Genomic DNA, 26,799 nt, shown 5'->3' with positions numbered 1-26,799 from the left:
CCTGCAGAGCTGAAGAGGAAGTGCATGTTCCCACTAAGCTGCCGTCGGGGCAGTTGTGTTGGTCGTTTTTTGCATGTGTCACATCATGCAATGCATGCTGGGTGTCATGTGTATGCACACATGCTTGACCGCCACATCTTGACTGCCCTGACTTGTATGCGTGTGCACTGTGTCTGTACATATAGTACTGTATAATGGGCATACATGCCTCTGCATCACTGTGTCTTAATGTGAAAATTCTCAAGAACACCCCAAGTATTTCCCCGTTTATGCATTCAACCCTTTCCAGGAGCCTACACACAATAACCAAAGGTAACACCCTGGTGTGCATTCATAGGAGTGTCGTGATGTTTTGCGTGTATGCGGGCATACGTGTGCATCTCTACAATACTTAAAATACCTAGGCATCTCCATTGTTAATTGTGAATGGGTCTATGTTTGGAGGAAGAGGGGAGAGCCCTATTCAGCCTACATGACAAACTGACTCTGTTCCACCACACAGAGGAAAACTTAACAAAGCTTGCTGTAGTGTTTATGGATTTGGGTGTGTCAGAGTGTGGAGACAAGAGTAAGAGGAGGGAGAAGGAGAGAGAAAGAGAGAGAGAGCGATAGAGCGATATCTTAAAGTAAATAGAGAGATGGGTTTTGCCAATAAACATGTATACTCCCTCCTGAATAACATCACAGTCGAGTTTAGCTCAGTGTAAGTTGCTTTGGATAATAGCACCTGCTAAATGACTAAATAGTACTGAATAGTATTATGTAAAGCTAAAGAACAGATGACCTGATATTTGTGTCTAGTCTGTCCCTCAGCATGCATGTTAAGACCCTCCTGATTAGGGATTAGTGGTTTTCTAAAGTCCAGAGGGTGTACACTGACTCAAAAGACATGTGGGGAAGATTGAAGATAACTCCCTTTGTCTCCGAACAACATTTTGCATTGTAGAATGACACAGCAGCACACGCGGTACCTTCAATGCAATAGTTAACAGTGCTTGTGCAACACACCCTTTCCGAGAGTTAACAAAATTCACGAAAGCTAGTATAAAATAAATTTTTGAAGATTTCTAATGATGATTGTTACAGCAAGTTTGTGTTCTGAATGGTTTTCTGTGTATGCGTATTTCTATGAGTGTGATAGCATGTGTGTGCGAGAGTTTCCCAGTCAAGGATCGGTCAATCTCTTCATTATCTCCAACACGGTGTGTCAGTCTGTGTCATACACATAGCTCTGCGTGGATAAGGCTGAACAACAGTAGGCTGAACACTAAGGCTGACATTAGAACCATTGTCAGCTGCTCCAGACTATTAACTGAGGCCATCATTTCTGTCTTTCTTTACCCTAACTGGGTTTTGTTATAGGTTTGTCTTGGTTATCTGTGAGATTATTAAAGAGAGCTCATGATAAACAAGGTTAAATAGTTCACATGCAAAGCTCAAACAATGGTGGTAAGAATTCCCCTGAATAAACTGTTTGAATCTATTTAATTAATACTTCTTGAATTACAAAATTATTTGTACATCAAATATATTTCAGTACATCAGCATAACTTATTTTGAATATTAATTTTGTTTTCATACTGCAATCTTCCAGACAACATTGAGATGGCACTGTGGTCGAACTGGTAAGATAGGCATGTTTCGAAGGACTGAAATACAGGCAAGAAAAACTTGTTTGTCAAACGGCTCCACAATGTTTGACTTGTTCCTGCCAGCTCTGTTCATTTAATTGAAAGCACTTCTTGTGCCTCTCCCGAAGCAAGGTGGACACTCCTGCTTTACGTTGCCTTCGCCAACAAGAGTATTTTGCTAGCTGATAAAACGTTGTGAGTTAGGTAAGCTTCTCACTAAAGACCCTTTAAATCCATCACCCTGCACATCAAGCACATTTCTCTCATGGATACAAAAAGCCCCCCCCCCCCCCCACCCACCCACCACCACCACCAACACCACCTTGCTGTGATAGCTAAATGCTAGAATGCAGCTACAGCAAATACTCTGAAGTGTCCGTCGTAGGCAAAGGTAGAGTCAGAAACTGTAGACTTTCTGCTGTGTGCTGCCATTTTCTACATTCCCCTGGCTCTGTTCTTCAATGCTTTGTGTTCTTACAGGATCCGCTTGAAGACTTTTGTGTTATCCTATTTAAATCTCCACAGCTGTAAATCATTCTTGCTTATGTGTTTTGTGAAAATGTTCTCAGCGTGGAACAGTCCAACTGGAGAAAACAGCTGATCCTGTGTCATTTGAGACACGCCTATCTGTGGCGCTGCTGATAATCAAGGAAGCATCAGGAACATGTTCAGGCAACAACATCAAACGTGTGTTTTGTTTTAATCCACAGGTGTTATAACTCTAACTTTTTTTTTATTGGTTAGAAAAAAGTGTGTTCAAAAATATAGATATATATTCAAACCCCACCTAAAGAATGTAAATGTAAGTCTTAGAAAAAACTAATTTAGCAACAGAATCTTTACATTGGTGTTCAGAACATAAATTATGCCAATGATTTTTAACAAATAATCTATGACAAACACATTTACCTTATAATGTCAGCTTATTAAAATGGTCTGCTGGGTTCATTCCTAGCTGCCCACAGTCCTGTATTTCCATGGACCTGTATTCCTAGGGTCCTATGTCCCCCAAATTTACATGGCACATAATGCTGGGGTCAGGGACATGAAAAAGGGTCCTATTTTCCCAGGGTCTAATGTTCCCAGGCCTACTCGTGTGCTCTCCAAATAACCTATGTTGTCGGGGTCCAATGTTAACCAGCTAGCACATAATGGGAACCTGAATTTATGAATTGGTTGGAGTCATGGAATAAACAGGTCACGGCTTAATGCTTCCTTATGTCAAAACTACAAGACTAATCTAACGCTCCAACTACATATTCATCTTCTAACTGATACAAAAAACACTATGATAGAAGTATCTTATTAAATCCAGTTGATATTTTATTCCAGGTAAATTGTTCTGCTTTCATAGTTGTTTTTGAACACCTTTTGTATTAGCTGTGACTGACATTCCTGAAATTTCCAAATGGCAATATAGTGATATTATTGCACCAGCGACAGGCTAGGCAGCAGAAAGTCTCACTAATGGAAACAACTAGGAAGGGCTCCTTGTTGTCCGACAACACCAAGCATTAACTCCATCATCCTGACCGCACACAATGACATTACTCACCATCAGACAGAATAACAGTAATTACAATAGGGAGGGGAGAGGAAGTAGGAGAACAATATTATGCTGTATTTCTAGCACTTTTGTAAGCTTATTTTTTGTAGTCGCCTCATCATTTGTCGTTATATGGTGTACGGCAGGTAAGCACACGTTTTGGTTTGATTGATCCATTGATAAAGGGCATCTGATGATCAGACTCAAATCAGGTTATCATCACTTCAAATCAGGTTGGCAAACCGGATACATGCTGATCAATTTTGCCGTACAATGAGTTCTGCCCTTAACTGAAGCCAAAAACCCCTACACTACTATGAATATGACACATTACTTCTATTGCTATTAATAATTTTGTTATAAATCCTGCAACTGCAACTATTACCACCACCACCACCATCAATACTATCCACCCCATTTACATCTCAAAAACACTACAGGTCTAAAGTTCAGTTCACACAGTGAATCAAAGGGAGCTTTGTAATCAATAACATGGGAACAGATTAGGGTCAGTTCTGGATTCTCACAAAGTTAGTCATTGAGTGAATCTTCTTGTCAAACATCTACAAATTACGTTTTTCCTGCTTTTTCAAAACAGGAGTCCTTGACACTAAACACCGCCCCACCGAAACCTGGAGAAGTACTTCTAGTCAGATAGGTCTGTGAGAACAAGAAATACCAGAATGCATGCAAACGAGCAGAGAAAAGTGCCTACACACACATATATACACACACACACACACAAACACACACACACACACACACACACACACACACACACACACACACACACACACACACACACACACACACACACACACACACACACACACACACACGGTTGTGTGAGTTTGCTGTTCCTCTTCATTTGGCTTAGGCTGTTTGGATTAGTGTCACCCGGCCAGACTAAAGCCTCACAGGACCCCAGTCGATTGAGGTAAATAAACATCCGTGTGCACCAGAATGTCAGTGTGTCTACGTGTGTGTGTGTGTGTGTGTGTGTGTGTGTGTGTGTGTGTGTGTGTGTGTGTGTGTGTGTGTGTGTGTGTGTGTGTGTGTGTGTAGGTGTGTGTGTGTGTGTGTAGGTGTGTGTGTGTGTGTGTGTGTGTGTGTGTGTGTGTGTGTGTGTGTGTGTGTGTGTGTGTGTGTGTGTGTGTGTGTGTGTGTGTGTGTGTGTGTGTGTGTGTGTGTGTGGAGAAACAGGGTGGGAAGGTCTCAAAGCAGGCTCAGAGGAAACACCAGAATTTCCAAAATTACAATCAATTTGGAACTAAGATTGATTGTGACATAAAGGATCAGTGCTTTATTCAAATAGTTCAGTCTTCCGCCCTATCCCTCGATTCTTCATAGTTTTTGAACTATTTGGTCTTTCATTTTACTCACCATCTTAGTTCTTAAGTTCACACAATAACATATAATTAACTAAAACATAATATTTCCATTTGATTCTTCGTAATCTCTGTCTTTGTGGTCCATCAACAGGAGTTGTTGTCCATCTGTGACCTCAGCCAAGGTCTAAGTTTATTTGCTAATACATAAGGTGGCCCCACACAATATAACAGCTTTTGGTTTTTAGATATAGAGGGCTCTCTATTTCCGGGCAGAGAAAACATACGCTTACAAATAATATGTATTTTTTAATTTCCGTCGAGGTAAGATATCAAACAAACATCACATGATATGTCTGCTAAAGTAAACACTTCTCGGTAACACAACAGGAGAGAGTAAACTGTACTTAGCATTCACCATAAACCGCTTGCCAAATCCTAGTCACTCCTATTATCCTTCTATTCTTGTCAATATGTTTACCGCTTTCAATGACTGATTACACAAACGCCTCAAAATAAATCAGAAAGGTATTGAGTCATTCTGAATACAACTTCATAATGCAAATTAATCCGAGCAACCCCTACCTGTACATCCTGCACTCAGGGACAGAACATACAGTTAACGACAAGAATGTTGTCATGCCAAATTGGTGAGGGGCAGGGGGTAAATACAAAAAAAAACTATGACCCACTTCAACAGCCCTGGGTCTCGAAACCAGAAACCAGTGACAGACTCAAACACCACCACCAGCAGGCCAGCCGAACGACATGTCAACACCACTTCATACAGACACATCACACGACCTGACAATTTGAGCTAACACAGGGAGCAGCCAACTAGCTGCCAGCTTGAGGAGCAAAGCGCCAATCGGAAGCCCTGTGACGAGATGAACAACAGACCCACTTCTAAGTGGTCCCATTCTGCCACCTAGACGTATCAACGTTATGTGATGTTCCCAACCTACATCGCTATTAATAGGCTGATAAGCGACTTTGTCATCGTCTCTGTGAAGTGACGGGGTGTATGGCGAAACAGTTTGTATACGCAGCACAAACAACACAGACAACCGGCTCAACTGGAAGGGAGTCTCGAGTTACAGAGTCAAAGTATCAACCCTACAAAAAGGTATCCAGACAAGCACCCAGTCTCCTGTTGCATCACTGGATAATATTTCAGATAACCATGTGTGTGTGTGGGTTTGTGTCAGTGTGTGTGTGTCTGTGTCTCAGTGTGTGGTGTGTTCATGGTGTGTGTGTGTGTGTGTGTGTGTGTGTGTGTGTGTGTGTGTGTGTGTGTGTGTGTGTGTGTGTGTGTGTGTGTGTGTGTGTGTGTGTGTGTGTGTGTGTGTGTGTGTGTCACACGCTTGCATGCATTTGTGTGTGTGTTTCTCAAGTAGAGCAGATACAAGCAAATGTCATCCAGAGGCAGGTACAGACAGATGAGTCATACACGAATATAGCATGCACAAACACGCGCGCACACACACACACACACACACACACACACACACACACACACACACACACACACACACACACACACACACACACACACACACACACACACACACAGAAAGAGAAACCAGTTCACATGAATGATGGACTTTGGCTAGATCCGGCTTAGATGCCATACACGTGGGGAGGACAGGGCAAAGGGATGCTGATGATGGCTAGCATTGTCCCCCCCTGTATGGTACTCAACCCTTTCTGGTTAGCCCCTTCCACTAACTGCTCGTTCTCCCTCAGCAGGTCCTTGCCTCCCCTGCCCTTGCTGTCGGCGGTGGCAGATTGCTCTGACACTTCTGGGCCACAATAGACTGCAGGGATGCTCCTCACAGGGCACTGTATCAGGGAACGTTGCATGAGAAGAATTCTGGTGCGAGGGTATTAGTGCAGCAGGCTCTAGGTGAGATATAGATGAGCCCTTTTGACTAGAATGATGTCTTGTTTATAGGAAAGCGTTTTGATCCCAAAGCCCCAGGGGGAGACCCTTGAAAGCAAATAAGTGTGTGAACAATGGGCTGTGTTCCTCACACACTGACTGTGTGATGGGCTGTGTTCCTCACACACTGACTGTGTGATGGGCTGTCTTCCTCACACACTGACTGTGTGCTGCAGATCTTTAAATTTGTGTGCCTGAATATAAAAAGTGTTAACATCTCAATGACGGCCGTGTTCTGCCGAAAAGGTATTTAACAATGCTTACTCTTTCCCTCCCTATATCCCTCCCTATATCCCTCCCTATCTCCCACTCTCTCCCACTTGCGCTCCCTCCCTCTGTCTCAAGCCATCCATCTCTCTCAATCTCTCTCCCTCTCACTCTTTCCCTCCCTCTCTCTCTCATTTGTATCATCTTGCACTCTCTCTCTCTCTTCTCTCCCCCTACAACCTTCTTCATGCTCCTTTATTTCTGCAAACTGAGTAAATCAGTCTCCCACCAAACACGCACACACAAATATACACACACACACACACACACACTGGATTACTATGCATTCTTTCATTTTGTCATGTCATATTCATATTTCTCCTTACCACTGCTGTTTTTATTTCTAACTCTTCTCCCTTATGTAATGGAACAAACACCCCCCCCCCCCCCCCCCCCCCCCTCCCTTCCCCCGTTTTGCGACACCCTCTCTCTGATGTCTTTCTGCTGCCCTGACTACTTCCCCCTGGTTATCACAAAATAGGGATTACCCTTGATTCATGCAGTAGCAGTTTCATTGTTAAGCATGAGCTCAACAGTGGTTAGTTGACAGAGCAATCATCTCAACCGTATGCCACAGGAAGAAGAAGAAGAAGAAGAAGAAGAAGAAGAAGAAGAAGAAGAAGAAGAAGAAGAAGAAGAAGAAGAAGAAGAAGAAGAAGAAGAAAATAATCCAGTGTCTTTTTGCCCATGTGCGACCTATGCTCAGATGTGTCCGAGTCGAGAGCACTATGTACAAGAGACACAGGTTAACAGTATGCCCGTCATTGTGCAGTACCTGCACAATGACATGCATGCATGCATACGCACCCTCGTTACCCCTTTATATATATATATATATATATATAACAGAAAAACACTGCTCACACCACATGTCTCCTGCACGTCACTAGCCTGCAAACGATCTTTGTGTACTTGAGCTCTGGGCAGCACATGAACAAAAGTAATATGCATGTCAAGGGCCATGTGATCGTTCTAAAATGTCTCTCCCTCATAATGAGATTTGCAATGGAAAAGAGACACCAGCACGTGGCGTTAAGTAGTGGGAGTCTGCAGCTCAAAGGCCTTGTTCATTTGAAAGGATCCCTCAAGTAGCAGAACACACACACACACACACACACACACACACACACACACACACACACACACACACACACACACACACACACACAAACACACACACACACCTACACACACACACACACACACACACACCTACACACACGCACACACACACACACACACACACACACACACACACACACACACACACACACACACACACACACACACACACACACACACACACACACACACACACACACACACACACACACACACACACACGTGTGTGATGCAGCAGATGTTTCAGCCAACGGGAGTCACATATCTGACATCATTAGCATACCCCCAGCATACCCGCTAAAACGGATGATCATCCATTTTCACAGCATGTCTCTAAAAAACTCATCAATTATCAACAATACACATGTAGTGAAAGGCCAACCATGGGCAAATAGAACATCATTTAATAGAAATAGAAAGGCTAGTGCAATTTCCTGAGGACCGCTTATTGATGAATTCAGCGTAAGTTCAGAGTGCATCTAAGTAGGACCTTATCTACTTGCAACATATCGATCAACATTTTTTGATATTTTTAACCAATAATAGTAGTTGAATCGTTAGTTACGACCAATTACTTCATATCGTTTATTACGCTCATGTATTCGGAATATGACAGTGACACACCTGTAGAACAGTCTATGCAAACCTATCCCGCGGTTTGTAGGGTTTTGTGTTAATTATATTCAGTAAGAACAACTCAATTCTACTTATAACTTTAAACAAAACAAAAAGGTGTGCTATATTAGATATTCAGTAATAAAACAGGTACATTTACGACCAGGCTTATTTGAAAGTAATAATAAAAAGAAACAGTCCCAGTCAAGGTAGGTCACTTACCTTATCTGACCTATGGGAAGATAATCCGTAACAATGCTCCAATGTGGGTGGATAAAAGCCGAACCGTACACTTATTTGAATAGCGTTAGCACAACTGCACCCGGCTAATAAAAAAATGTATGTGCGTCGTATCTCCAGCGCTCCCTCGGACGCTCCCTCGGCTCTATCGCGTGTCCTATACCCACAATGATCACCAGCCTGTAGGGGCGGGCTACCAACTTTTCTTCCCCCCTAAAGACCAAATCCTCAATGCACATTGTAAATTTAGATCACTATTATTTACGGTTTCCTGCTTAACTTGTTTCAGGAAAAACACATTGAGAAGTCACGCATTTTTTTCTTCTTTTATGCTTATACCTAAAATAGGCCTCAATCGTTTTACACTTTGTCAGACATTACAAAAGTTATACATATTTTGCAATAACATCTATATTTGTACACTAAATTTGTTAGGCTACGTTATTATTTAATATTTCAAAGGACAATTCAACAGTGCCATCTGTTGGTAAATTATATATCCACAGAGTTTTACATGCAAGATTTGTAGTTGTTTAAAGTTTATGTTTATTGATTATTTCCTACTGATAAACAATCATGACCTCTAAAATAATAAAGGGAATATTTTTTATAGAAAAAAAAAAAAAGTAAGGTCAAAGTTTTTGGTAGGCTTATAAATACGTCTCAACATTGCCATCTTTTGGACTATCAGTAAAATTCTGTATGGATATTAAGAAGCAGAATCAAATTCACAACATATGAACTAGGTAACGAGAACGAGATAATTAATTTATAGGTTGCATCCTATTTTGATTATTTTATAGGAAAAACAAAATATCCCCATCCATCCATTGCAAGCTTTTCAAAAACGGTCGTATAGCCATCATGATGGCTCAAGCACGTGTATTACTGTGCATACCGGCAAATAATTGGGATGGTTTCCTTTGAACTGTGAACGCATTTGTGATCTACAGTTTACCACAAAGTTGTTCAACTCAGCGACGAATTTCAATTAATGAAGGCAGGAGGATCCCAAGCCCCTCATGACGAGTTGGCTGTTGATTGCCGGTTTGACCTAAAAACCCGCAGACCCTCTGTGGCAGAGTATAGTCTGTTGGCGGATGTGAGTCTGTTAGTATAAAAAAATACACTTCAAGGCCGCTTCTCTTCTCAGACCCTAGTTTGCCCTTTTTTCAATTGTGTTGTCCGTTTTCAGATGTTTAGACAAACCCTCTGCTATACTGTAGGCCTATTTGTTTCATAAAGGGGAAAACATTTTTGAATTTTTGGCTTTATTGTTAAACTACACCAACATAGGCAAGGCAAGGCAAGGCAAGGCAACTTTATTTATATAGCACTTTTCATACACAAGGCAGACTCAAAGTGCTTCACATATAAACATTGTCATACAATAAAATAAAATAAAATAATAGATAAGTAAAAGAAAAACATATGCAAAGAAATGGTTAATATCTAACATAATTCAATACTACATGCTTAAATAAATTATGCAAAAATTACAAAAATCTCTAATATTTGCGCAGAACATTTTTCACGCAACATACAGTAAGACACTCATTATTGCTGTCGGATTATTGTTTGTAGGGACAAATTAATGCTTATGCGAGTTTTTTTGTAGTTGTATTATGCAAGATACATATGCGTATTTTTCTTTCGAAAATGCTTACAAAAATTCTACGTTTTTGTAGCCTAATATTATTATTATTATTATTCAAAGTATACAAAGTCAATTGTAAATTAAATCTGATTTTATTCCTTAATGCCCTGCGTTTTGTGGTAATTAGCCTATTCTTACATCCTTGTGAAAAAAATGATATGCAAAGCAAATCTCAGGCCTTCTTATAATAAAACCATGGGCCGACTACTTCAAAGAGAGCACACACGATGGCGCACGCACCAGATAACATATTTGCCAAAAACTCTATTTTACATAGACAACAAAATGTTAAGTTCCTTTCCCGGCTGACTCTCATTGGCCTACGTACACGCCCGTCATATTTTTCTTTGCTGAACTTATTTCTAATTGGCTAGAGCCCTGCGCATAGTAGTTCCCATAAGTCCATTGGTTGAAAAACTAGGTTAGTGGTCCGACAGGCATGACGGGGAATAGAAACTAGGTCACCGATTGAAAAGCGTCTGTGTCACAGTTGTAACGTTGCAATTACATTTTACCTAGCGATTTATAATGGACAGACCTTTCTCCTTGTATCTAATGTAAGTATACTTAAATAAATGCATTGGATGTCTTCGTTATGTACCCTTGTAGCTGTGATAGTTTGGTTGGTTATATATGCTCGTTATTTTCCCTGTGCGGTGGTCATGTCAGTGTGATTCTGTAGAACAAGAGGAGGGACATAGCCTTGCTTGCCAAGTATTTTCTCTTGACAGTCTTCTGTAACTAGCAAATGGGCTAACGTTAGCCAACTGCGCAAAATCTGAAGATGTATTTACGGTTTTGAATTCATAAACATGATGTCAAGCGATGTTGCGGGAGCCAGGAATAGCTGCTTTGCAATGTATGTGACCTATACTAGAACTATACGTTGTGTTATCTAAGCAGCGAGCGCCATAGGTGTACATGTCTACCACATGCTATGGACTTCTATGTAAACAGGCCTGGTCACCGTGTCTCCCCTCCTACTCAAGCCACTGCGTAGCCTCTATCCTGGGGATGTTGTGGCAGCAGCTACGGATCGCTAACATATTCAGTGTAAAATCAGTACTACTAACACACATGTTAACACTATGGGCTATGGCGGACAAATATCCTCTTGACACTAATGTAATAGTATGAAGTGGTCGTATATCTGGACCACTCTGGGTCTCCAACGTGTTTTCTAAACGATGAGCATCACACGCACCTGGCGTGAGGGATCCGCTTGTTCTGGCTTCTTGCGGCACGTCGTGTATGTGTACACTCTTTTCATGCGTTATCATTATTCCCCCACCTCATTGGCATATGTTTAGCAATTAGTTTAATGCATCTATTACCAATGTCGATGTATTTGTTTTCAACAAATGTATTTGCTGCTTGTTTCCTTAAAATGGCTGCTCCACATCATTATCAACAATTTTTGTAGGCCACTACAGATTTATATGTGAGAATTTAAACACTTATTTTTAAATTGCTTGATCTTCATTGTTTCCTCAGCAGACGGGCCAACGTTTTCAATTCTAAATGATATGCCTGTTTGGGGAAAATGAAGCTTATCAGATCAGCTTTCTAAATACCGTACCGTTAAAGACTCTTATTCCTGCATCCTTATCCTTTAAAAATGAAATAATATAGAATCTTGAAAGGTCTAGTCAACTTAATGAATGTGTGCAATCATTTTGTGTTGCTAATTAACTAATACAAGCAGGTAACCATGGCTGCTCCAGTCGATTTTAAAGCCCAATGAGGGCATTCAACGCCTATAGGCTAATATCAAAACAACATATTTTAGAGATTAAAATGCGTTACAATGTTAAAGTTGACATTATGTGAATCATCATTTGGGCAAGGTTTATGATAGATCAATTTCTTCGGGGCCGAACTTGATCTCACACAATATATTATAACACTAGTTGGTTTAGAATATTGTCTCGGTGCAATCACATTTCAAGGGGTAAGCCTAATGTATTTTAAACAGCCCTAATCACTGGCCAGTTGCCTCATGACTGAATTGAGTTTGTGCACGTTATCATTTAGGTTATGGAAATATATAGCCTCATGGCTTGCTGACTCACTAACAAAGTAGTGGAAGCTGAGTTGGTGGATGAAAATGAGGCCAGCCTTTTGAGACTAAGAGTGACGAGCTGACCCACTTTCCACTCCAGCACAATTTCCTTCCAGCAAGCTGTAATGACAGTGGTTTTTTTCTCCTGGCCAAGAGCTTTGTCCCTGTAAAACATCTAACCAAGCCGGGCCTGACCAGGTATCGTGTTAAAAATAAATAAATAGCTGAGCTCACACATTCCCAGCATGCATATGTTAGATCAAAACAGGGCAATTTTGTCAGTGGTTCAGCAGTTATCAGTATTGTTCACAATGATAGCCCCTGCTTGTGTAAAGAGGAATGTTTACCAAAACACAAATTAGTGGCTTGGAATCCATCCAACCAGGCCATAAAACGGGTGAGAAGTGAATATGTGAAAAGATAGAGTTGAGAGTTGGGATCCTACGTTTAATAACTCGATAAGATTCCTCAAACCTGTCCATTGTGTTCACTTTAGCTGCTCAAACTATCTTAGTCTTGGGGTAGTCTATCTGGCAAAGCTCTGACTTATAGACCCTGATTAACAGAAGATATCTGCTGCTTCACTATGGATATCATGTGTGCCAGTAATATTTAACCTATTCTGGGTATTTTATAGAACATCATCGATTTCCAGTGATGAAGTGGTGAATCAATGCATTTATATATGATCAACATATTCTAACTAAAAGTATTTGTTGTATCTCTTAAATTGCTTACATTTTGATCCTTGCTTTCCTGAAGGAAACGTTGTACTATAAACCAATCCGGATTTAGTCATATAAACCACTGCCTCTGAAAACATACACATGTATACGCAGAGCCACTTATGCTGCCAGGCACCATATACATTGAATGGTAGACTGTATGAAAGACAGAGTTGAATGAAAAGGATATTGAAGCCAAATTCTCCTGGTCATCACAATCCTTCTCATGACACACCTATTCAACAAAAGCATAGAGATCTTCTCTATCCCGTTAGTCAATGGTGTATTTTGTAATAATTTTTTCTCCTGTCTTTATATCTCATGTACTCCGAACTCTAATCAATTGCTGGGTGTGTACATTTGTACAAAATAATTGTTAAAGAATTTGCCGGATTCGATAGGCCTTATTTAAGGCGCTCTCTTCCTATCCACAGGTAGACCAGATATGCAAGGGACTAAGAGAAACCGATGAAAAAAGTTAATTGGAATTTTTCCATTTTCAGTCCAGACCAGTCCAGGCTGGAACAGACCAGATTGATCAAGGCATTTTCACACCAGACCGAGAGGCTAGATTTTGCTCTCTAACAAGGTACTTGTTTGTTTTTTATTCTATGGATGTGCAATGAGGCTTAGCCAGCTCAGGCAGTACTTAGAAATCGATCTAGCCGTTGGTGTTGTCTTGCACTATGGAATTCCAAGAAGTGAAACGATAAACAACTTAGACGCTTCTCCAGGTTAGCACTTAATTTTGCCAAGTGCTGAATAAGGAAGTCATCAACTATTTATTAATGGCATAGGTGGTGAGAAGGGACAATGTGTATATAAAGTGAAGGATCGAACACTGATCTGTTTCACTGTGCTCACAAGTCTCAAGTATTAAATATAATCTTATCAAGTATTGTTTGTAACATTTGACTCGAGTGTTTGTGATATATTCACTGATGGAAATGCTTGTAACCGGCGACGCCAAGCCAACCATCAAAGGGAGTCCAGGGCTGCCTTTTTATTAAAGGCATCGGAAATAAGCAATTTGGCTGCCTAAAAGTGGGTCACAATCAGCGACGGGAGTATGAATGATTTTTATGTGTCTGTGACCACCATCACCAAGGACATGGTCTATTTCTACTTTAAAACTGATATGGAGTACCCGTACACATAAGAGCGGGTTAGAAAGGTAATTAATGAATTCCTGTTACGTCCAACGTTCTCATACCGATCAGTGAGGTGTTCCCATGGTGATGTTGTGCTCCTAGGGTGTGCGTCCACCTTTGTGTTGTGTCTTCCGTTGCTCCATAGTGCTTAATGTCTAATTCAATGAAGCAAACCTAGTTTTAACTTCTTATAGGCTTCTGAATCAGAAACACTGAACCTCTGAACAGTTGCCACCTCCACCTACTCCCTGCTCCCCCACTCATACAATTCACTTCACTTTCATTTTATATGTTTTATTGTCATAGTGTCATAGTCTTATAGAGTTTTATGTTATTTTTGTTATATGTATGATGTCTACTGCGTAGATGAATGATGCTTGCCAAGTCGTAAGAATTTTGCTGTGCTGAAGCAATTTGGTACATGCAACAATAAACACACTTTGACTTTGACTATATCCGGTTTATTTGTTTTGCCTCCACAGTCAAGGTCTTCAGAGTGGATGGAAGGAGATGATTTTAGTACAGATGCAGTGATGAACATCTGTGGTGAGTGTGACATATTTTTGTTTCATTCAAAGAGCAGCTGTTGTTACACCTCTTGAGCTTTGGTCGCCCCAGTCAGAGGATTTACCCAAATGGGGGTCTCTATCCTCTATATTTTAATTAATTTTTTAATGTTAAATATATCACTTATTTCGCCTATCAGAATCATACAATATTTATTTGATTGGCCTTCTCTATATTGGCAGTTAAGAAATGGTCCATTTCATTGTTTTCTCCTTCAAAAGCTGTTCTCCTAGCAGAGGTGTTTGCTTCTTGGCTGCAGATGATCTGATGGCTGACCAAAGGATGGACATCTCGTCTACCATGACCGACTTCATGTCTTCCGGCTCGACCGACCTCATCTCCAACACCACCAGCACACCCGGCCTGGACTACACCCGCAAAAGGAAGGGGAGCACCACTGACTACCAGTACGGACACACCAGATCAAAACACACACACACACATGCTCATTTTTGGATTGGAATACTAGGACAAGGGCAGAGCTGTACTGCTCAATTGCTTATAATCTGTAAAGAGTTTTTAATAAAACTAAGCTTTCTTCTAGTGTACAACCTGTAATAAACTAATAACCGTTTGTATGTGTTGTTAATTGTTCGATGTTCTCTTGCAGGATCGATGGCTTTTCTTTTGAGTAAGTTGTAATATGATTATACTGGTCGAACATTATTTCAGTAATGGAGAAAAAATGCATTTATTTATAATAATAATAATAATAATAATAATAATAATAATACATTTAATTTAGAGGCGCCTTTCAAGGCACCCAAGGTCACCTTACAGAGCATAAAGTCATCATAAATCGTTTAAAAACAAAACATTGTGAAAAAAATAACAATAATAATAAATAAATAAATACAGTGATGATCAGATTTTATATTGAAACTTATTCTTACTAATTGTATTACTTGTTGTATATCCTTAGTGACATGGACCCGGACAAGGATAAAATGGGAAGGTAAGAGTCCTGTTTGTGGTATAAACAAAATACAAATGTTAGTCTAAACAAAGCCAATAACCCAGCAGCAAATGCCATAATCACATCAAATTGGATTTAACAGACTTGGGCTAGATTTTGCTCTATGGACTTTTTCCAATTTCATAATTGCGAGTCCCTAAGAGGCCTAATTGCCTGATCCGCTTTCATAATACATGGTTGAGCTGCAGCTCACCCATGATGGATCCCCGCCAACATTCAGGCTCATAAGGGGTTAATACATCTGATTCATCATCCGGATGATGTCAGAGGTCGTCCTTTAAAAGGTCTCACAGATTCAATCCCATTACCATTCAAAAGGGTAATATTTTCCTAGTTCTAAACCCATGACTACTCTGGTAGGATCACTTGGTTCTATGTTCTGGTTGATGGTGAAGTGTTATTTCTAAATAAACCTGGAACATGGTAGTCAAAAAAAGGAATGATCCGATTTGTATTGTTCTTTTATGATAAAGGCATTATCAGAAACCTTCCTATGGTTCTACTTTGCCTTATTTATGTCATTGAGTGTGTCATCGGGGGCATTAAGGCATAACATTTGCACCATCAATTAAATTTCCATTGCATCACTGGTGTTACAGCTAAATTTAGCCTCAAGCTGTACCCTGTTGCACAAGCATTGTTCATTCAGCAAGCACAGTTCCAGGAGAGAGCGATTTTGTACCTTCTTTCTGACCTAGTTTCTTCTTGTTCGCCTGGCCCAACATCTGCCCCTCCCTTGACCTTTCTTTACCTAATACTGCCGCAGTGCTAGACGGCTTGTGTAATAGTCTTGTGTTACTTACTACCTGGGTAAGAATCTGGCGGTAACCCCCCTCCTTTAATCCTTCTCTCTGCATTTCTCCAGTGACCCACACGGCCGGATAAAGAATGCCAGGTAATTTGTGGCATGTTTGTGCATGTGTCTTTGTGTGACAGCACTGCAATCACCTTTTCTTATGTATTCATACGTTCGGACGTGACAATTAGTTGTATTACTTTGCATCTTTCAATTTCATAAAATATAAATGATATCGTCAGAAGGGAATAGATCAGAGTATAGCTGATGGCTAACAGTAAGATAAGCTGTAATTACTGTAATAATTCTCTTGGAGAGCCGAATGGTTGGAGTTTCACAGAAGTCATGGAGGGACAAAACACTTAACACTCCCCCTCAGCTCCTATTAAATGCCCCCCTTGGTCCAAATTATAAAAACAATGATATCTCCTAACCCAACTATGCAGATGTCTCTGAAATCTATACCAGTGCTCAGATTCCTACACTGGCTTCCTATTGGCTGGACGACTGAGTTAAAGACAACAACTTATAGTCCATAAAGGACCCCACAGTTCAGGAGGCAAAAAAACATACCTGCTCCGTTTGTGTGTTATGATCCCGCTAGAGCTCTTAGGCCACCAGAGACCATAAATAAACTTACCATGGCTCCATTCTCCCACGCCTTGTCCCATAGGGAGGCCCACAGTCAGATTGAGAAACGGAGGCGGGACAAGATGAACAGCTTCATCGACGAGCTGGCGTCATTGGTGCCCACCTGCAACGCCATGTCCAGGAAACTGGACAAGCTGACGGTCCTGCGCATGGCCGTGCAGCACATGAAGACCTTACGGGGTAAGGGGGAGAGGTTCAGAGTCAAGGGGAATACAATTACCTATAGCCTAGATACGTATGGGCTAGAGCAGAGAAGGTATCTTAGGCTTAGCAGTGTTAAATAAATAGAAGACGTATCACTCTCTTTCCAAGAGGATGATCCGAGATCTTAACATGGCGGCAGGTACTGCCGCGCAGGGAGAAAGGCTCGAGTGACACATGCCTTTGTCCTCCTAGGTGCAGCCAACCCTTACACAGAAGCCAACTACAAGCCCTCGTTTCTGACAGACGACGAACTGAAGCATTTGATCCTAAGGGTGAGTGCAACCAGGGATTCTTACTATTATCAGAGGTGAGGGGGCAGGGGGCTGAACACAAGTCATCATGAGGATAATCAAACGTTTGGTTGTTGATTATTATTATTTTTTCTATGTGTACATATAGGCTGCTGATGGGTTTCTGTTTGTGGTCGGATGTGACCGTGGCAAGATTCTGTTTGTCTCCGAGTCTGTCTACAAGATTCTGAACTACAGCCAGGTAAGAGTCCAAACTTTTGATGTGATGTTGTTATATCAAGTTGACTAAAAGTTAACTAACAAAATAATCTAAACGGCAGATTTATGAGAAAAGGTGAACCAACTAAAAAGTGAACTAAAAGTTAACTTGCGCTCTCAAATTTGACAGGACACGTTAACTTTTAGTAACCCAACAGCAAGTCAAACAGTCTACATAAGGAGAACCCATCCCTCTCTTGTATTAACTCCTCCTCCCCATGTGTGGTCCACTGCAGAACGATCTGATAGGCCAGAGTCTGTTCGATTACCTTCACCCCAAGGACATCGCCAAAGTCAAGGAGCAGCTGTCCTCCTCGGACACAGCCCCACGCGAGAGGCTCATCGACGCTAAAAGTAAATGGCAGCGTCTGACACTCGGGCCTCTGTGTGTGTGTGTGTGTGCGCGTGTGCGCGCGCGCGTGTAACTATACGACAAAACAAAAACCTCACAAGCAGATGCGTGTACATCGGTGCTGAACTTGGATACGCAACAAAGGATCAGCAACCCACCTTGGTTTAACGTTAACAGTTCAAACCAGAGTTAAAGCCCAATGGTCCCAAAGGAGCGACCTGGAGAAGAGCCACTGCATTCATGCGTCAATCTAATGGCCTTTTCGTGGTGGTGCGTTGCAGCGGGTCTGCCGGTGAAGACGGACATCGCCCCCAGCCCGTCCAGGCTCTGCTCTGGGGCCCGACGCTCCTTCTTCTGTAGGATGAAGTGCAACAGGCCCTCGGTCAAAGTAGAGGAGAAGGACTTCCCTTCCACCTGCTCAAAAAAGAAAGGTACTGACCATAGTCTCTCCTCTCTCTCTCACTCATACACACATCATGGCTATCTGTGGGCATCCTTTCAGTGATAGTGTTGCATATTGGTTAATTAGGTATTCACAGAGTATCTGTGGATATACCTATTTTTATTGTTGTAATTATTACTTTTATTTGTTCAAGGTTCTCAGACCCTTAGGTATCCCTCTAACTTAGTTATTGGAGAAGTTTGGTACTGAATTTCCCATAGAGGGAAATATAACTTCTGATCTTAGTTAAACATCCGTCACAGCTGCCCCAATGGTGAACATGCTGAAGATTGCCATTGCCATTCCATTGGGACCCATAATGTCCGTCAGGATATATTTTGCTGCACAGTGAAAATTTCATAGACATTTCGTGCACAAAATTGCATACACATGATCTATGGACACGCTTTACCCAACACTATAATTTGAATTCGGAGGGCAGAAAAAGTAATATTCATTGCACGACGAAAGCTAAAAAGAATGAGGTCACCGTGTCGATTTGAATAAATGCAGATCTAGCTCTAATGCTCCTTTTTTCCATCGCAAGTCTGCGTATAAAGGAGGCAGGAACTGAAACTTGCCAAGGATGTAGAGGACAATTTGCCCACAGTTTGGAAAATGTGTTGTGTTGATAGGTCATTCCACGACGCCCCAGTGTCCAGTACAGTAATTGCTCTTAAGAGAAACCACTTTGCGGTGCGTGCGTGCGTACAACCTACTACAACCGCGATTGGCTTGTAAAATGGGGGCGCTGGGATAGGCGGTGCGTGAATACCTCTGGGACTGCTTTCAGTCTCAGCATTGCTGTATTTTAAATACTTTCTTGAAAAATGTTGCCGTGACACACCCTTTTTCCACATACCGTTTTCCTTGTAAGACACTTCTACATAGTGAAGTCGTAGCCTTTGTGTTTGCCTTTTGTCTATACGTTGTCATCCGCTGAAAGCCTTTCACCTCTGGTTTAGTATTTTAAGAAAGGTTCTATTTAAACCTCTGTGTTCCACTATGTTCAGTGGAGCGTCCTCGGGATGTACAGTCCAGTAACCACAGGAGAGAGCCTTATACAAGCACCAAGGAAGTAGCCTCACTTACACTCGCTTTTAAATCTAACACAGTCTCCCTGTGGATTTCCAGAACTTAAAAGGCCATCTCTACGTCCTGAACTTTCCCTAATAACGTCAACAATCCCTCTTGTATTTGAAATACTTTGAGCTACTCAACCCCTCCGCATATTGCCAGTTGTCCTTTTAGTTAGTTAAGCCTCTGGGCTCATCAGCTGTACTGTGACGTGTCCCAGGGCCTCAGAGGGGCCACATTGAGATGACGTCTATTGCTGGGCTCTCTAAAGGCTAAGCACATGACTGCTGCTTGCACATTTGGCATGCCACTTTTACTCAACAGCTTGCTTTTATTTTTATTTTAAACCACCAATTGGTTAAGGAATTTCAAAGGCATTTGGAAGCTGTTGCACAACTCACAAAAACTGTCACGGCTGTTGAATATTTGATGAAGCTAAACTTTCCCCTCTCTTTTAATGTGCCATTTTTATTTTACTTTGCGCTTTGTGAAATGTAAAGGTTAACTTAACAATTCACCACAAGAATCTCACCATCTTAGTGCCAGTATAAGTTTGGCCCGGACCCACATCTCTTGTTCTGTTGTCCCACTTCAGGTGCCAGCAGCAATCCATTTCATATGGTATATGTGGTATATATAGTATACACACGTTGTTGATGGATTCTAGCCCCTTCTGTCCTCCTTGGTTTTACATCTCACCAACATGCTATTTTGAATCCAATCCAAGTTCAGCCTCTTTCCCTCAATAATTCTATGTGTGTGTGTTTGTGTGCATATGAACGACTAAATGTCGACTGCTCCATCTCTCTCCGCAGTGGACCGCAAGAGCTTCTGCACCATCCACAGTACGGGCTACCTGAAGAGCTGGCCGCCCACCAAGATGGGCCTGGACGAGGACAACGAGCCCGACAACGAGGGCTGCAACCTGAGCTGCCTGGTGGCCATCGGCCGGCTGCACCCCCACATCGTGCCTCAGCCCCCCACCGCCGACATCCGGGTCAAGCCCACCGAGTACGTCTCACGCCACGCCATCGACGGGAAGTTCGTCTTCGTCGACCAGAGGTGAGATCCGGCTCTCGGTGGCTCAGTCTGTGTTCCTTTTTAAATGGGTTGTCTGTAACGGCTTTCTTTCACAATAGACCCGGCACAGAGGCGCCATCGTAGGATTAACAATCAGTGGCGTCTCTGGCCTTTCTGGCACTCTTGGCAACATGTGCTGTATTAGTGCCCCCTCTCGCCCTGCTGGTGGCGCCCTAGGCGACCGCTTAGGTTGCCTAGGTATGCCTGGAAAAGCCCCTGACAATTTAATTATGACTATTATGTACCAGGGTAACATAATAGCATTATGAACAATGATATAACGCCTCTGTTAAAGGGTTCTATTATTTCAAACATATTAGGCCTAATTATTTGAATTGAGATCTAGAATTTGAGATCCGTTAACACCGTCTCCGTCTCTTTCCGCTCTCCCCATCTCTTCTGTCTCCTCGTCCGTCTCTCTCTATCACACTCCCTCTCCTCCATCTGCCTCCCCGTCTCGTCTCCAGGGCGACGGCCATCCTGGCCTACCTCCCCCAAGAGCTGCTGGGGACCTCCTTCTACGAGTACTTCCACCAGGACGACATCGGCCACCTCGCCGAGTGCCACAGACAAGGTAGCGGTCCACCTCATGGATCCCCATGAGGTGTATGAATGCACATCTGTATATGAGCAACCAAACGTTTACGTTTAAGTGTAGCTATGAACAAAGTGGGGGTGTGTGTGCGCAGTCCTCCAGATGAGGGAAAAGATCAACACAAACTGTTACAAGTTCAAGATCAAGGACGGCTCGTTCATCACACTGCGGAGCCGCTGGTTCAGCTTCATGAACCCCTGGACCAAGGAGGTGGAGTACATCGTCTCCACCAACACCGTGGTCTCGTGAGTAGTCCCTGTGTGTGTGTGTGTGTGTGTGTGTGTGTGTGTGTGTGTGTGTGTGTGTGTGTGTGTGTGTGTGTGTGTGTGTGATCATATTTATTCAAAGTTGTGCTTATTAAAAAGGGTTGATTTGGACCTTGATTCTCTCGGACGGCGTGTGATCCAAGATGAGCTGTCAGCGTTGCTCTGCTAATATGATGATTAACAACAATAAAACACTCCAGTTAAGCGTTTGAGTGTAATTATCCTTATTCATTGATGCCAAGTCCAACTTCACGAGTTAACCGTCTGGGGTCAATGCTAGTATGATGATTACTTACCTGCCTAAGGTGAACCTTGGTGTTGACGGCTCTCCCTCTGTGTTCAGCTGTCCTATGGTGGAGGGATCAGACTACCCTCAGTCAGCCGCCTCTCCACAGAGCATGGACAGTGCGCTCACCTCTGAGGGTAAGGCTCCAGCCACCACCACCACGGTGCTTTTACCTGCTGCTCGCTTCAGGTCCACAAGCACAGCCACTGTTACTTCGGGAAAACCTGCAAGTCGACCAAAAAAATAAATCATTTAGTTGGATTAACTGTAGTTTAACTGAGACGGTAACTTGTAAACATATGAACATTTTATGATCTCGATTTTAGCTGTTGCGTTCAAAGATGCACATGTATGGCACATGTTTCCCTGGCCTTGAAGTGTTGTCTTAAGAGTTTGGATCATTATTACATTGTAATGAATGGACTCTCTCTCCAAGCATGCTGCTGTAACAATGAACAATGTCCTCCTGGTTGGTTCTGTGGACGTAGGCGGGGGCCGGAGGGTGCTGCAGACAGTTCCTGGAATCCCAGGGGGCACGAGGGCCGGGGCCGGGAAGATAGGACGCATGATCGCAGAAGAGGTGATGGAGATCCAGCGGTGAGACACGACAAAGCAACACAAAGTGATCTCCACTCATGATTCCTGTCCAGGTTTTCTGTTTTGTACGCCGTGGCACCCCGCTGCCTCAATGGGCCGAGTTCCACATATGTATCACACCTTGAGCAAGGGGTTAAGCCGCATTCGGCATTTATTGCATACAACTTAAATCATAAAATGTAATTGCGGTCTCTAGGGCCTCCTTGGGCCTCTAGTCGCTCGCGGACCAGAGCGCTTCCTTCTTCCTCGCTTCCGCCCTCCCAATGTCAGTCCTCCTGCTCCTTTTAAAATGGCTCCTCTGCCTCTGGCCAGGTGTCCCCCAATCTCGCTGATTGGGGAGAGAGTGATGCTCTTCGTCGCCACTCAGTGGGTGGCGGCGGTACACGCCGTCAATCGCCCCACCTCGGACCCGCCCGGCCCGAGGTTTAAGTGCCACAACGCTCGCTTAGAGAAGCAAGTACAGAAATGTTGCAACGAGGACGGGTTATTTTTGTCAACACAATTTCAGCACTTTTACAGCATAAATGTTTTAGCGCTGCCTTTTTTATATTGTATGCGTTGCTTTATGTGTGGAACAACATCGGGGCTATTTTGAACCTCTTTGCTTATTCACGTCGTTAGGATCAGAGGCTCCTCTCCTTCCAGCTCGGGCTCCAGCCCTCTGAACATCACCAGCACCCCGCCTCCAGACACCGGCTCCCCGGGAGGCAAGAAAGTAAGTTGAAGTGAACTTGGTTATGATTGCTGTTCTGCATCGAGGCACCTGCACTGTGATTGTTGCCGTGTTTCAAAGCTAATCCGACGCCACTGTCACTGTAGATCCAGAACGGGACTCCGGACCTGCCGTCAACCGGGATCCTCCCCGGACCCGACTCCATAGGGTACCCCTACTCTAACCAGTCCATCATGAGTAAGTGGGAAACGCACACGCCCGCAGAGACAGGCCTAGAGACAGACACAGACACATAGACACACAGAGATGTCATTTCACAGCATTGTGTAATGCTCTGGTTTTCAAACTGGGGGGGCGCGCCCCCTAGGGGGGGCCCAGAGTTATGACAGAGGGGGGGGAGCTGCGCGAGGTGGGACATGGCGTGCGGCACGCGAGGCTAAATATAAATTATAGGCGCACATTTTTCTTCTTCACGGCTAGCTAGCAAATCATGGAAAGGTTTGTGAAAGTACTGCCAGGTGAACGTAAAGCAGAAGGTGAATCCACACCAAATGACTCGACTACTGAAAAGAAAGACAAGAAAATATGATGAGGCATATCTCACCCTCGGTTTCACCAGTACAACGGTGGATAATGAAGAGAGACCGCAGTGGGTTGTGTGTCTCCAAATATTGGCTTCTGACAGTATGAGGCCGAACAAGTTAAGACCCCCTTTGGAGACTCACTAATTGCTTTTCTGCAAACGTGTAACTACCAGAGCAACTGCAGACAAGTTGTTCAAAATCATTGACTATTTCTTGATAGATGCTGATCTGAAACAGGAGCACTGTGTGGGGATCTGCACAGCTGGGGCTCAGGCAATGGCAGGGAAACTAGGAGGGCTGCAAGCGCTAATCAAGCGCGTCTCCCCCAATGTGCAGTGGACACACTGTATGATACACCGAGAGGCGCTAGCGTCCAAACAATTGAGTCCCGAGCTGAATCATGTAATGACCGACATCATTGCCACTGTAAACTACATTAAAACAAGGGAGCCCCTGTTATAATGGTTTGGTGTGTGTGTGTGTGTGTGTGTGTGTGTGTGTGTGTTTGTTGTGGTCTCCTCAGGCGACAACTCCCACCTGAGCATCGACATCATGGACGAGCCGGGCTCCAGTAGCCCCAGCAACGATGAGGCGGCCATGGCGGTCATCATGTCCCTTCTGGAGGCCGATGCCGGCCTGGGTGGACCAGTAGACTTTAGCGACCTGCCCTGGCCTTTGTGAGACCCACCTGTGTTTATGTGTTTGTGTGTAGGGGTGGGGCAGGGGTTCTACCTGTGCTACCTGCTGCCCCTCCCCCCTCCCCACCCCTACGTACGTGTGTCCAGAGGGTGGGTCTAACGGGGGCATCGCCACGTGCCGCCCCCCCTGCTCTCATCTGGTGTGTACCGTCACATGCAGGACAACAGCCCCTCCATAGACGGCGCAAAAAGGGAGTGTTTCTTGAACACGTAGCTTCACGAAAAGAAAGAAAACCGTATCGACTGCACCAGATGTCCAGAACGGCCTCCTCCTATGAAGGTTAGCGGGATATGACTGAAGAGTGCTGTGGCGAAGAGCAAGGCCCCTCTTCAGACTGTCAGAGGGGCAGCACACATACCCCCCCCCCCCCCACAGGAGCCTCCGCACTGAGGACGGATCTCTAGGACCCAAGGGCTCGGGAACAAGAGCCCTCTGCTGCCGTTTTGTTTTTATCAATGAAACTGTCAAGGTTTGTTTGGAGTCCGATGCCATATTAACTACTACCTACCTAATGCTACCTGTTGTATTCTTTATCTTGATGCTATCCTAAGCTAGTCAGTAATACTATTTCCAGATGACCTTCTTTGTTCTTGCGAAGCCCTTATAATGAGTCAATAAGTGACACAGGAAAGTTGGATACTGATCGATTGGAAATACAATATCAGATTTATGAGTGGCATTGTGTAAATTGCCAAAGTGCTGTATTTTCATACCTGGCAAAAACCTGCATCATTACTGTCAAGGTTTTTACTGTGCTTGTATTAAACAACGCCATCCCTTGACAACAGGGTATCTGTGCATTTAAGAAAAGGATTTGGACTATTTTGGTCAGACAAACTAAGCAACATGCGTCATAATAAGCAGGGTCAAAAAAGGGCCACTCCTTTGGAACACAGACCTTCATTCAGCAGAAGTATTACTAAACTGAGTATCCCTAACAGTTGTTCTCGTGGGAAGGGAACAAGGATGAAGAGATCATCCTTGAACAGATTGTTCTTCCTAACTGATTACGTTGTTTTTTTTAAATGAAAGGCAATTTCTAACAGCTTGTATGCTTTGGCCAGGTTGAAAATGTGTTTATTTGGAAGTTAAGATTACTAGTCAAAATGTTAAAAAATGTAACCTGAACATGATACCTCTTTTAGTGATCTTATTTGTTGGTAAATTATAATCCCACGAGAATCATAATCAGAAGGGACATTTATGAGCATCTGAAAATATTTCTTAATTTCTGTGTTCCCTTTTCAAATTGTAGATTTGTATTTGCCAATATAACCATATGCTCAGAATATCTAGAGTTAAATCCGAATCTCTATGTTCCTACTCAGCGATGTTCTATGTTCTAATCCCCCTGCATGACTATCAAAGGTAGTCACTTAGAATCCATCCCATATAGAACAGGACTGAGGCCGAAGCTCCATTTAGGGTCAAATGAAACCCGCATGCCTTTTTCACTTCTGTCTCATCAGATCGGTATCCATGGTGGTAGAAAAGGACAAATTTGCCATGTCAAATTTCCTCAAAGGTCACTCAAACATTAACTTCAAGATGACGTGAATTTAACCAGTGAGTTATTGAATAAAATGATTTAAATGTTTTCACTCAATTTGATTTCAATCGATATTGTTGTAATATTGTACAGTTTTTCTACCTCTTATAAATGGTATACAATGCTACAAGTACCGGTCAAAAAACAGTTTTTTTTGTTGGACAAAAATCATTACCATCTTTTTCACCTTGCAACGATGTAACTGAACAGACTTAAGTGTTTTTATTCTTGAATCAAAAATGTGTTTCAACAATTGCTTCTTAACCAGGTTAGAGAAGTATTGACTGAATGAGTTTGAACGGGGTATGTATAATGTTCAAAAGGTGATTGTTGCCGGCGTCCTCACACACTTGCTGGTGATGCTGTATCTCCTTGTCTCTGAACAGTTCTCTCGCAATGCTTTCACACTACACACAACCAACAAGATGTACCCTTGTTAATATACTGCCTCTTTCCCACCCCACAGTAATGTATCAGATCTTTAAATTTGTTGAGAGTATACTTTATGCAAATATATATATATATATATAAGTATGATGTGTAATGTATCTGCTGTCAAATATTTTTCAAATAAAAATAGGTTTCTGTCGTTGAGCCAGTTAGTGTACTG

General features: G+C 42.8%; 2 protein-coding genes across 13 annotated transcripts in view; one reads left to right on the top strand and one right to left on the bottom strand.

Moving 5' to 3' along the window:
- ppfibp2b (PPFIA binding protein 2b) overlaps positions 1–8,854 on the bottom strand; it is a 51,718-nt gene extending 42,864 nt beyond the window's left edge. For 6 of the 9 annotated variants that reach the window (XM_030365336.1, XM_030365339.1, XM_030365341.1 and 3 more), the window contains exon 1: positions 8,674–8,853. The gene's annotated coding sequence lies outside the window, so the exon portion shown is untranslated. Of the gene's footprint in view, positions 1–8,673 lie in introns of all 9 variants that reach the window. The other 3 variants (XM_030365343.1, XM_030365347.1, XM_030365337.1) reach the window with 2 other exon arrangements.
- A 1,910-nt stretch (positions 8,855–10,764) lies between these two features.
- On the top strand, positions 10,765–26,783 carry bmal1a (basic helix-loop-helix ARNT like 1a). 4 transcript variants are annotated; one of them, XM_030365487.1, is made up of 20 exons: positions 10,765–10,905; positions 13,639–13,724; positions 14,769–14,832; positions 15,113–15,260; positions 15,464–15,484; positions 15,776–15,808; positions 16,695–16,724; positions 17,299–17,456; positions 17,673–17,752; positions 17,880–17,972; positions 18,226–18,343; positions 18,623–18,772; positions 20,676–20,922; positions 21,408–21,514; positions 21,630–21,780; positions 22,145–22,224; positions 22,576–22,684; positions 23,306–23,399; positions 23,504–23,594; positions 24,465–26,783. In XM_030365487.1, exons 3-20 carry the CDS (start codon positions 14,787–14,789, stop codon positions 24,620–24,622), a joined length of 1,914 nt encoding a protein of 637 aa, XP_030221347.1. In that variant the 5' UTR covers positions 10,765–10,905; positions 13,639–13,724; positions 14,769–14,786; the 3' UTR covers positions 24,623–26,783. The 4 variants fall into 4 exon arrangements, with proteins under 4 accessions (XP_030221347.1, XP_030221350.1, XP_030221348.1 ...); XM_030365490.1 differs by having other exon boundaries at positions 15,075–15,260; XM_030365488.1 differs by having other exon boundaries at positions 13,570–13,724.
- Positions 26,784–26,799: the final 16 nt, after the last annotated feature.

The sequence above is a fragment of the Gadus morhua genome, chromosome 9 (assembly GCF_902167405.1).
Source record: "Gadus morhua chromosome 9, gadMor3.0, whole genome shotgun sequence".
In the NCBI taxonomy this organism is placed as follows: Eukaryota; Metazoa; Chordata; class Actinopteri; order Gadiformes; family Gadidae; genus Gadus; species Gadus morhua.
Note: the sequence above shows the minus strand (reverse complement) of the source record. Positions and strands in the feature narration are given on the sequence as shown.

Bases quoted from the DNA above. Each gene is read 5' to 3' on its own strand.
- bmal1a (XM_030365489.1), top strand. From the start codon at position 14,787: ATGGAAGGAGATGATTTTAGTACAGATGCAGTGATGAACATCTGTG. The intron at 17,753-17,879 runs GTGAGTGCAACC...GTGTACATATAG, and splicing joins TGAAGCATTTGATCCTAAGG to GCTGCTGATGGGTTTCTGTT. The intron at 23,400-23,503 runs GTAAGTTGAAGT...CTGTCACTGTAG, and splicing joins GCTCCCCGGGAGGCAAGAAA to ATCCAGAACGGGACTCCGGA.